Source organism: Manduca sexta, unplaced genomic scaffold (assembly GCF_014839805.1).
Source record: "Manduca sexta isolate Smith_Timp_Sample1 unplaced genomic scaffold, JHU_Msex_v1.0 HiC_scaffold_1734, whole genome shotgun sequence".
NCBI classification, from domain to species: Eukaryota; Metazoa; Arthropoda; class Insecta; order Lepidoptera; family Sphingidae; genus Manduca; species Manduca sexta.
In genome coordinates, this window is record NW_023592628.1 from 1 (window position 1) to 12,918 (window position 12,918).

Genomic DNA, 12,918 nt, shown 5'->3' on the forward strand with positions numbered 1-12,918 from the left:
TACCAAAACATTTTTTAGTAAAGCGCTAACCTGTCCGAGGTGGTGAGTGTTCGATTTTCAAGTCAGGACGTCTTAGGACAAATACTGGCAAATCAACTAGTCTCAACACCACTATCTGGTGTTACCTGAATTGGGTGACTAATACTAGTATTGTTCGCGCCTTCGTTTGCGTGAAAGTATTTATGCGGAATGAAAATCTCATCGCATTTTTCTGGGATAAGAAGTATCCAATAACTTAGACGAAGAGTCCGTCTGTAACACTTCTGTTCTGCGTTTACTTCTAACTCGTAACATTGAAACTATCCCATTTATAAATAATTGTAACATTTACGTACATTTTAAGTCAAGTCATGAAATACGAATAAGACACGTTCAGCCATTTCGTCTACTAAAATGGCGAGCAAAAATCATACGTCATGCAAGGCACGTAATAATGTGTTTATAAAAGGACAGCGGTCACAAGCCCACGGTCTTGTAGCAGCCGAAAACATTGTCACACGATTAGTAAACAACGAAATTCACGTTACAGTCTTCCAAAATAATCTTCATCATGGTCAACAGCTGCAGAGTGTTCACGGCTAAATATTCCTCCCTTAAAAATTAACACAAAAATGTTTTTTTAGATTACAGTTGTACGAAGTTATCTTATAAATACAGTAGCATTCAGAATAAAAAGTAGTCTAAAATCGATTTTATAGGAGACTGCTTTTTGTCTTAGTTTGTTCCGAATAAAATTTTAGACCATTATGAATGACCATTCGAAACGCCTTTAGGTGTGCGTGGGGTGCCACAGTGAAGGTGTGTTGTGTGACATTTGCCACGTAAAATATATTTTCCTCTTTTTACAAGGGCCAGACCTTATAATTTTGGGCGTTTCTTTTTTCAGCGTGTGGTCGGCTTGCACCCCTGGGTAAAGACATCGTCACGAATAATATACCCATAGTAAACAACACGATTTTTTCCATACAGAAAAAGTTAAAGGCTTCACAGATTTTTTCAATAATTTGCTAAATTCAAAATGTTATTGTTGGCAGAGGTAGATTGTTATAAACAAATTCATCTAATATTACTGTACTATCTAAGACATTGATAGACTTTCTGGTACTCGAGTTGTCAGTTCGGGGCTATTATGGCGGTCTTTTGACATATAGTGGGACAAGTATAATATTATCATTAACCAAAGATGCGCACGCAGCTCAGAGCAAAAGTAAAAATACAAGGCATTATATGTGATAAAACTTAAAATTCAGCTCACGAGCAAAATATGGAGTAAAATGTCGCTCATGCCATTTTTATGTCATGCTATTTTATGTTTCCTCGAAAGATAAGATTGCTTATGAACATCAAAAGAATATACAAGATGGTAGGTTCAATTATATGTATGTACCTACGTACCCACACACACAGACGTTTACACAGGTAAGGTGTTTCTGAGGGGCGCAGCCGCGTGCAACACCTAGTAATTAATAGATTTTTACATAGAACAAAGGTCGATGTAACCACATAATGTACTAGAGGCGTTGGTAATGTCATGCGACACTGACCCATGGTTCAAGACTTCACACGTGCGGACGAAGTAGTTGCACCAAATATGCAAATCACAGCGGATGCTGCGGTTAATATGGATAAAAAATGAATAATTATATATCGTTCTAAGTAATTCATTACGAGTATTTACAGGTGATTAGTTGTTACACGCGCGTAGTGTTTTCTTAGTTCAACTATTTAATATTTTCCTACACGCATATCAACTTTAATTTGTCTTCTTTTGATTTGGTATCGGCGCAACACACTATTGGTAGCATGTTGAAGTATTTGGTTTAGTTTTGCGAGCGTCCAACTGCCTGACCCCGTACCCTCTAGGAAATCCAAACTCAGAGAAGTCGTATTACAAAACCATAGCGCTACCACCCCTGAAAATCAATTCTAAACAATTTTCAGACCATTTCGCCAACTTGCATCCCATATACGCTGATACTAGACTAAGAATGCATTAGTTGTATCGTTGTAAGTTCCATTCATTCGCGCTAATAATAAAAATCAAACCCAGAATTGCCGCTTTAGCGCCCGAATACACCACAAATATAAAGCTCAAAATTCATACTCGCTTACGCCGTTATCACACGGGGATATAGAGAGATTGTAAATTACTAGTTAAAATCTTGACACTTCTTGCACATTATTAAGACTAAATTTCTTTTTATATGGGATCGTCAAAGTGACCCCACTACAACTGATAGTAAATGGAGTGGGGTCCAAATATTACCCCACGTCACTCGACATAATAATGTCGGTCTCCTTGAAACTAGATATACACAGACTGATCCCAAAACGCGACACACGTCCGGACACAAAGGTGGAATTTACACCTTATGTCGTCGCTATCCAGGTGAATAAAAATATCAGTAGCAATTTGTTCCAGACACAGAGTACGAGATGATGCCGCCTCTGTTCAAGCTGGACGAGTATGCGCCGTGCATCTCTGATCCCGGGGGACTGTACTGCGTGGTCGACATAGATCTATTCTCACGGCACAATTCAAGCCTCATGCGTATGATACAAGTAAGTGACTGGTAGAATACTAGATACATTTTAAAGTCTAGCTTTTGCCTGCGTGAAAAAACCGTAATAAAATTCCATCCCAATTTATATTTACAATATATAAGCCTATAGCATTCAGGAGTAATGTAGCTTCCATTTAGTGAAGAAAATTTCAAAATCGCTTAGTAGTTCCTGAGATTAGCGCGTTCAAACAAGTCTTCAGCTTTATGCATTAGTAAAAATCTGGCATTTTCAATAGACGATCCCGGTAGTTTTTTCATTTTATTTCGATAATACACCAATACGAATAAAGTTATTTTACATGCTTACAAATAACTTATTTTAATTGTTTTATTCTCGGATTTGGATCGAACATTGGTTCGTATATTAATAACAGCCCTATATAATATATTAGGTTTTGCTCGGCTTCGCTCGCGTGAAGAAGTTTTCCGGGATAAAAGTCCCGCTATATATTTTCTCGGGATAAAAGTATAACCTTCCCAGGGTCTTAAGCTATGTCCATACCAATTTTCATAAAAATTCATTCAGTAGATTTTGAGAAAATCGATAACATACATTTGCCTGGATTATATTGGGTCGGGTACGTCAATTCACACCCCCTATCATAGGATGCATATGTACTCTAAACCTTTTCTGTGCATTAGTTGCGACTCTGCCTAACCCTACAAGGATAAAGGCGTAAGCTTTAATGAAAATGAGTTAATCGTGCAAATTATACGGTGGCATGGTACTCAATGCAAGTTCAACTCGCACTTATCTAGGTTATAGTACTTAAGTTATAAAATCTAGATGCACAATGCACATAGGTCATATAATTACAGGTTAGGTTCATTCTAGTTAAAGATCACGGCGAGCGCAAATCGTAAGCAATTTACAACCATTAGAGATTGTTTGTAATCTTACCTTTTATATTGAATAGTAATTATTTTATATTATACTTAATGACCATATTGAAATACGTACATTTGCCTCATTACTATTTAAATTCCTGTACCTCTGGTAATGCTTTCACTGTCAAAATACTCATCGTATTAAAATACGACTATAGTCAATAATACGAGCAAAATACAAAGTCTTCGAAACGTCGGGAGAAAACTAAAATATTAAAACGGCCGATAAATTCCGAATAATAGTTAAATTTTAATGTCTAACATTCGCATAAACATAAGAAATCATTATGAGTTACGTTTGTTAGCCTGACAAGGGTCGGCTTATACAAACGCACCGGACTGGGTGAACGTTTTAGGCACTCGCAACCCTTTAAAATTAAGATCATGCTGAGGGCACCCCACTAACGGGTTCCGAACCTCGGCTCAGGACGGTCACTGGGAGAGGATGTGACATCAACGATTTGGGATGAGCGTACTAGAGAATCTTTCCATTACCATATTCGATGGCACGCGGACCGGAACTATTAGAAGGGTCGGGGACGTGAAACGCAGCAGGTCCTCGACGGCGAAGGCGGAACTGCGGTATTGTAGAGTATATGAGTTTCAAGAATTCGTTTTAGGACTGATAGCTACGGTGATAACCTCCACTGGGTGTGTAAGTAAAACTTGACTAAATCTTAATAACATGAACCTAACTACAGTCTGATTAAATAAATAAACTATTTAATAGTTTTCATAAAATGATGCAGTATATTTGCGTAAATTAAAATTAATATTAGTAAGACTATATTGTAGTGTGTATAGTTAATATATAAGTCATGAAACGTATAGTATTAAGTCAGTATAATGAGTGCAGTCTAATAAAGGACCTGAATCCATCAATATGTCTTAACATATGTATTCATCCTCCATTACAATATCAATAGACATATAATATTTTTAAGTCAGTTAGGCCCCCCTGGTCTCTGATAAAATATATTTAAAACCACATCAGCAAGGATAAACATCAGTGATAACAATGCATATTATATTCGACGTTTATTAATTACAAATGATTACGAAAATTGCTCGACCTTCGGTAGTTGCAGAACTGAGTTCTACTTCAAGACACTGTGAGCTCATTCTGCGTAGATCGGACCACCAACAGCTAAAATTTAAAAAGTTGTATAATTATAAAATGTAGGTAGATATTGTAACTCTGACTTTGCGGATGAACAACACCTCAGTCGCCGTGACCATGAAGGCTGCAAAGTCTTCGAAATGTGGGGAGAAAACTAAAATATGAAAACCGCGATAAATTCCGAAAAACAGTTACATTTTAAACGTAAGTCATGTTAAAAAAGGCAAGTTTTATTTATCTTTTATTTTATTCATGATTTTAATTACCACCACTAGATATTGTTGTGTTGGACTAGACGGTGAATACTTATAATTACTGTCGTACTTGTCTCCACAACTATAATTACGGTATTATGCACGTAAGTGGAAAATTACCGTTCCATAGTCACTGTTTATTGTGGATGAAAGGTCTTTTGAATTATTGTCGCCTTCTCACCTCTTTATCTGAAGTAGAGATATACGCTTACGTTTTTTTTCCAGCGATATTGCATAAAGAAGAGCTTCTCGCCTTAACTACAACAATTACAAAATACCACGCCTTTATCTACGAAAGGATAGGTTGTAACATGGTGCCCTGAGGTCCTGGGGCATCCAGAGAATTCCACCACAATACTCCCTACCTGTCGTAAGAAGCGGTTAAATGTCTGCTTCCTTGCCTACTCCAATTGAACGACTCCGAGGAGGGCGACAATGCGGGTAGTCGGTCTCCCGGTGTCAGAGAAAAACCCAATACCACTTTGCCCGACCCGATACTATAACCCGGGACCTCAGTCTGGTAACGCGCACGTATCGCAACAACTACGCAACAGACAGTTAAAACATTAACTTCATGCGATTAATAAATTATTTTTCAAATAGATTTACTTACTCTAGTTTCTGACACTATGAGTCTGTCGAGTTCCAGAACTTGCTTAAACCATTTGGATGTGTCTAGATTCCGTCCTCGTTTATGTCACAAACATATTTTGTGTTAGATATCTGATACACAAAAATCTGTACTCTCTGTACAGACTGCCATCTCTGTTTTAGTATTAACACTTACAACTTACGAAAAGATAGTTTCAAGGTTGCCTTTTTAGTTCTAGCGTCCTTTAGATTCATTTCTCGATTTTTGGGCTGTTTTGGATATTTTTACGTCCCCACTTAGGATTTTTTTTTCGAAAATTCTCGAACAAAAATCCTACTTAACATCTAATTTGTCAGAATGAAATAAATGCAATGCATCATAGCTTATAAATAGATTGTAATCAGTTTATGCAGGCAAAGAGAGCGCTGGAAGCGGACCACTTCAAATAGGTCGATCTGGAAATCATTGCGGGAGGCCCATATTCAGCAGTAGACATCCTGTAGCTGATTATGATAATATGCAGGCGTAACACTTATTGTAAACTTATTGGCTTCAACTTTTACTTAAACAAAAATACAACTAAATATTAGACGTCACTATATTCATTCCTCTTTCAGGGCTACTCAGAGCACCGCATAAAGCACTACAATCATACACAAATACATCGTGGAATTTGCGTCACAAGAACTTGTAGACACAATACCACTGACCTAACCAGGACCGTACAGGAGTGTGCCAACGAATCCCTCTGGGAGAACTACAAGATCGAAGGGAGGGTCAACATACAATACTGCAAGGGAGGAGAGAGGCCTGCGTTGGATAAAAGCGACTTAGCTGTAGCGCTTGTTTATTTAGTATTGATAATATTGAATATTACGGGAAGTGTGTATGATGTCGTGGCTTGTAAGGATGGTGGGAAAGGTTAGTTTACTACTAGAGTAACATGGTAATTTAAATGTTAAGTACTGTTTCTTTAAATATGTTTCCTTCTAACTGTCTTCATTCCACTTCAATGTGGAGTTGGATAAACTTTTCTCCAGTGCATCGGATGAAGTAAAGTGGGCTTTCAATATGGTTGACTGACGAGACATGTTTAAGCACCGTCAACGATACATGTTCGTTGGTCTATTCGAGACTGGATATACACAAACTGATCCCGGAACGCAACACACTTACCTGGGCCCCTATGGTGGGTCTTACGCCTTCCACATGGTGGTCGCAATCTAGGCGGATACCAGTATTCTATCATCAATATTCTACTAAAACATACTATTTCAAGCATGTTAGAGAAATGTTTCGGCTTCTTTTTTAATACCGACCACTTGCCCGACGCCAGTCTCTGCTATGTATCTAGTTTCGAGCAATTAGTTCTGAGAAACCAAGTGTAAGTTGATTTAGAAAACATGTCAAGTATTGTTACAGGAAATCCATATTTGCTAGCGTTTTCATTGAAGCGCAACTGGGCAAGGCTGGTGGCAGCGGGGGGTAAAGGAGACGACCCCAGATTTGAGAGACTGAAATTATTTCAAGGGATAAGGTTAGTTGTATGAAATATCTGAGGAAATTACTTTTTGTTCTATATACAGATATATCCTTGACAACGCGCTACAATACTAGTATTGTGGGTAGTACGAGACATTAATACATTAGACCATAACTATTTTCTAATTTCACATTATTCTCGCTGCTGGTTTCGGTTCTGCGGTCTTAGGTATTGCAGCTGAGGGCATCAGCCCTCTTCTGAGAGTAGTTATACCATTTTCTACCACGCTGACCTAATATAGGATGGGGAATTTGTCATTCTTTCATCTCAATTCGTTATTTCCGTCTTTCTATATATCTTATTATATTCAGCCATATATTTCCATTTTCAGGTCTATTACTATGGTGCTGGTGATCTTCTCGCATACCGTGCTCATCATGGCGTACTCCTATGTGGACAACCCGCAGTTTATCGAAAGGGTAAACAATCATTCTAAACCTTATAGCCAGTGAAAGGATAATGGACGTTTGAGACGTATCAACAGGAGGGACTGGTGTAGCCATGTACTGCATTGTAAAATAGTTTTAAATTAGCATTCGCGTATGGGAAACGCAGCGAAATATGTTATTTATAATCTTATCTTCCTGGCATTATAAACGAAAATAGTTTTAAAAAGGTTTGGATGTTTGTTAGAAGTGAAAGTAGAACTACTAAATGGGTTTCGCCAATATTTGGCACATAAATATCCATCGTGTCGTTGATTAACATACAGGCAACTTTTTATTCCAGAGATTGGCTTCCATCAGAAGTTATATAAATTTTAAATCAAATTCTTTAAATTGATGGCGCTAGCGGTGTACCAATGGTGCTATGATTCGCTACAGTGATTTAGAAACTTTTGTAAGGCTTTTCACTGACTCGGTCAAATGTTAGCTCGGATAGTAGTCAACAACTCTCGAATGTCCACATTAGGCCGTAAGACCGGGGAAACCAACGTAACCGTTCCACTCACCCCTCAAGTAACGATAGCGAAAGAACGTTTTTCCACGCGAAAAAAAAGGAAACGCTTGTCACACGGGCGAAGCATAGAGTACAACTTGTAAAATATAATATAATAATATATACTTATAATTCTATTACAGTCTTACGAAGATCCGCTAAAACAGTTGTTGTATAACGGGAGCCTGGTGACGCACAGCTTCTTCGTGATGTCCGCATTCCTGCTCGCCTACAACTTCCAAATATACAATGAAAAACACAAAACCTCCTGGGTTCACTTCCCTAAAGGCATCCTGCTCAGATGGCTCAGGTAAATTATCACTGATGGAAAAAATAAGGTAAACGTGTTGAAAATGTGATAAGTGTTTCATTTGTTGATGTTGATGACTATAAAGATTATTAAGAATATCGAGCCAAGTTCTCTATAGCCTTTAAAGGATATAAAGCCGAATTGGTACCAATTGAAGCACTTGTCAATTTCATGGTATCAGATCTACAGCTCTTCAGTCATTATCATCGAATTTTTAATACAAATAGACGAATCTGTACGAATTAAAAATCACTTAAAACATTTCACAGACTGACTCCCACATACGCTCTGATGCTGGCCACGATAGCCACCCTCATGAGGCACCTGGGTGACGGCCCACTCTGGGAGCACGTGGTGACGAGCGAGGCCAATGCCTGCCGCTCCTACTGGTGGGCGCATCTCCTTTTCATCAACAACTATATTTATGATGACGCGTTCTGTCTGCCGCAGACTTGGTAATAATCAAATTTATATTTTACAACGATGCCTTCTACCTGACAAGGTTAATTTAAATTTTCTTTATCGAGAAAGAAAAAAATTTGTTAGTTCGTGATTAATTACAATATTAATTACCCAATTTTCATTGTGTGTATTCCGTTACGTTATTAGATAGAGGGCGAGCCTATCACCTTAGTGATTAACCACATATATACGAACAACCATTTACAAATAAATGATACAACAAAACTTAAAAATAAGTTACAATTTATAGATCATCTTATTATAATAGCAGTTCGTGCCTTCTATCTCCAGGTATCTAGCAGCAGACACACAAATGTTCTGCGTGGGCCTGCTGGTGTGTGTGTTGGCGCGGGGACCCAAGGCTCGGAAGATAGCCCTCAGCGTGCTATTCTGTTTGTCTCTCATCATTCCAGCTCTACAAACTTACTACCAGGACCTCAACGCGGTTGTCATACAGTCGCCAGAGTAAGTTGTCTTTTTGTAGTTTAGAGGGATAATTAATCCGCATTAAGTACTCATATAAAAGTAAATTAAAAATAATGTCTAGAAATATTAAGTTCTACTATCATTAAAATTCGTAATACCGCATAATACCATTCAAATTAAAGTCTAAAATGAGATTTCGTAGGAGAAAAAGATTTCAGTGATATTGGAAACGTTTAAGGGCTAGTGTCCATCTGGTCTTAAATTAGATTTCAAGTCCATCAACAAATAACAATATTTGGATAAGCTAGATTGTCGATTTTAATGATTAATTTCATTAACACAGAAATCGAATTTAGGTCTGATATAATCCGCTAGTATCGTGTGATGTAACATGTTTATAATCTGGTTTAAGAGAAAACTGCCAAATTTTCATACGTAAAGCATGAGGTGTTTCGTTCCAGATCTTACAGAAACCTGTACGCCCACGATCACACATTCCGCCTACTCTACATCAGAGGGCACACCAATCTATCCACATACACCATCGGCCTGGCCGGAGGGTACCTCATCTACTCCTGGCAGAAGGAGGGCAGGAACTTCGATAAGGTTAAGGTAATACGTATTAGCACTCTAAATTTAACATTCTTTATTGTTATTGTCTTTCTAGTTGCAGTGTGCCACACTGTGGATGTTGTGTTCGAATCCCAAGTTTTGTTGAGTTTGTTACCATCATTCGCTTTGAATTAAATCTCTTGAAAGGAACAACGTAAACTGTGGCAAAGTTTGGCTTAGTTTTAGAGGCGTCTAAAACTAAGCCAAACTTTGTACATCATGCTGGAATAAATGAGCCTGTACAGATTTAAATTGGATGACGAAAAGTGAACAATTATATTGCAACTATTATCTCCACAGAAATACCCGTGGGTGATCTGGCTGCTGTTCCCTTTGGGAGTGGGGATCATCCTGAGCGGCGGGGTGTTCTACATCGACGGCATATCGCTGCATCCCGCTTGGATAGTGCTGTATGCTGCTTTATACAAGCCACTGTTTCAGCTCTGCATCATCGGGCTCACTTGGGGATGCATCTTTAAGATCGAATGTGAGTTTTTTTTTAAATCAGTTAATTAATAAGTGATTCATCTGATCAATTATAATATAAACAATTCAAAGCTCGAAGCAGAAAGCATAGGAATAAATTATTCTAGTCACCTTTTATATTACTGCTTCTGATTTCTGAAATAAAGATTAACATTTAGGAGTTGTTAAGCAGGCTTCTACAGTGAAACAAGCGCATCTAGCCGATCATCTCGCTTTTCCTATTCTTACTGCATTGCCTTTTTTTTATAGATGAAGTCGTTCTGTCATATCAAATTATAAATATGATCCGCAGCTATTTACCGCGGCATCGTGGAATGGCGAGGGTTCACGTGGACCGGCCGCGTGTCCTACAGCGCCTTCTTCACACACACACTCTTCCAGCGGGGACTGATAGGGATCCAAACCATTCCGTCCCACATCACAGAGTATGGCGTGGTATGTATTCTTCGATATAAGCAATAATAAAGACCGTGCTAGGAGACGTGATTTATAACATAAACTCAGGCCTTTATTCTCTAAGGATAAGACATAGGTAACCAAGCCACCCATATCCGCTATCACAATTATAATACTTCGGTGTTTATTTTTTATGTTAAATTTACACTTGAATGGCCTGACCTGTGTATCGTACCCAGGTTATCAAAATTCGCAGCGTAATTGAACTCAATTTAAATAAAGTCATTATGCTTACCATCAAACCAGAGACTAGTTCGTCTCGTTATTCAATCGTATAACAAAAATCTCGCACAGTTTCTTTTTATCCCCACTGCACCTGATGGTTCGTGGAGTGGGGTCCAATAGAATGTCCTATGACGAAAAATGATTACCCCTCGATAGTCAACACTATTATGCCGGCAACCGGATATACACAAGCTGATCGCGGAATGCGACACATTTACGTGGACCACTATGTTTTAACACCTAGTGTACGGTGGTCACTATCCGGGCGAACTATACCACCAGCAAAAACTTCACCTAGCTCCTACGTGTATCGTTTTTCTAGATGTGTTTCCTGTGTGCGTCGCTGTTCCTGTCGTTCGTGACGGGCGCGGCGCTGTGGCTGTGCGTGGAGGCGCCCGCCGCGGCGCTGGTCCGCGCTACTCTGAGGCCGAAGGTCTCCAAGAGTCTTGAGGCAGGCGAAAACCGCAATAGCAAAATGTAATAAAGGGTGATTGTGCTGTGCGATGTTTGATTTTAACCTTAATTTATAATAGTTGCCCAAAGACAATTATAATGGAGTTGCCACAACAAAACAACACTAATATAAAAGCCGTAAGAGCTGCCACAACACAAAGGTCAAAATTAAGGTTAAATATTAATATTAAAACATTCACGACGAATTGATAACCTCCTCCTGTTTTTGAAGTCAGTTAAAAATATGTGTTCGCTGACTAATCTATTTGAAGAAAAGTCAAATGTCACAAAAATCAAAATACCTTTATGTGACGAGTTAAAATTTTGGAAATATAGAGAATCATGCTACCTGTTTATTAACAGCAACATATTATCATTAGGTAGTTATATTAATCTTCCTTATCTATAGATATTTATTAACAATGTTTACTTTTTTAAAATTACAAAACGATTGCATAATAAACTGTAATATTGGAACCTTTCTACAATTTCTTCCCACGCCAGAACATTGACCATGGACTGCACAATGTTGACACATGCGATCTTGGATGTCCGGCTCGTTTTAACACGTGTACGGTGGTCGCTATCCAGGCAGAAATAAAATATATCCTACCACCACCAACATGATTATATACATATTGAGTTCCTGCTAACATCATGTTCAATGTAGTTTGGATCTACTTATACTGCTCAGCCGTAGCTGCAATACGACTGCCGACATTGGAATGCGCTTCATCACTATGACGTGTCCACCAGTTACCATATTGTACTAATATAGTAACTGTGCGAAATTGTGAAGATGTTTTGTTATTTGTATTTTGTAATACAATTTTTGCTGGTAGAGCTAAGTAATATAAGTCGGTAATAACTGACCTACGTCCAAGTAAGAGCATCAAGGTCGAGTCTGTAGCTCTTCTGGGCCCAAGACGCGCTCCTTAGAATCTGGAGCTCCGAGCGACCACTTACCTACTGGTTGTTTGTTACAACTCAACGCTTAAACCGACGCATGAGTATACGATATTAGAGCGATTACAATTTTGAATAGTAATGCTGAAGATTAATTTTTTTGCAACATAATATACGAATAATATTTTAATCCTAGATAATATAAGGTCTAATCTATACAACGAAGGTCGTTATCTATATAGGCACAACTCTGTTTCCTCGGCCAATTTTTTTTTTATTGCAATGAATCGTAAATGAGTATATCCTGTTGTTAAATAAATTGTAGTTCCGCTTAGGCTGTGGGTGCTAACACCCACAGCCTACTAGAAAAACGAAATCATGAGAACAATGCCAAATAAAAGGATTTTTCTGTTTTTTTGTGGCTTTGTTAACCAATTTAGCTCACCGCAGCATGTTGTGTACAGCCTGATAAGATATTTGTGTACAACCTGACGTATCCTTTCACTTAAAATAGTACTCAACAAGACGTGAAGTGAAAGCAAACTTACAAATTGAGGCGAATCAGGTGAACTGAACAATGTCAAAATTGGAATAAATGTCTCATAAATCCCTAATCCTCAGTACAGCTTTTTGATTCTCAAAGGAAATCGCGTCGGCCACAATCTTCATTGGAGAAATTCGA

General features: G+C 38.3%; 1 protein-coding gene across 1 annotated transcript; it reads left to right on the forward strand.

Annotated features, from left to right (window-relative positions):
• Positions 1-2,422: 2,422 nt before the first annotated feature.
• LOC115447258 (nose resistant to fluoxetine protein 6-like) lies at positions 2,423-11,376 on the forward strand (the record flags this gene model as incomplete). The annotated part of the gene is given in 11 exon segments (XM_037445528.1): positions 2,423-2,562; positions 6,036-6,339; positions 6,841-6,955; positions 7,293-7,380; positions 8,044-8,210; positions 8,480-8,665; positions 8,964-9,137; positions 9,560-9,710; positions 10,011-10,197; positions 10,489-10,631; positions 11,200-11,376. Coding segments are annotated over 11 exon segments (1,814 nt in total), but the record flags the coding sequence as incomplete, so codon positions are not given.
• Between the last annotated feature and the right edge of the window lie 1,542 nt (positions 11,377-12,918).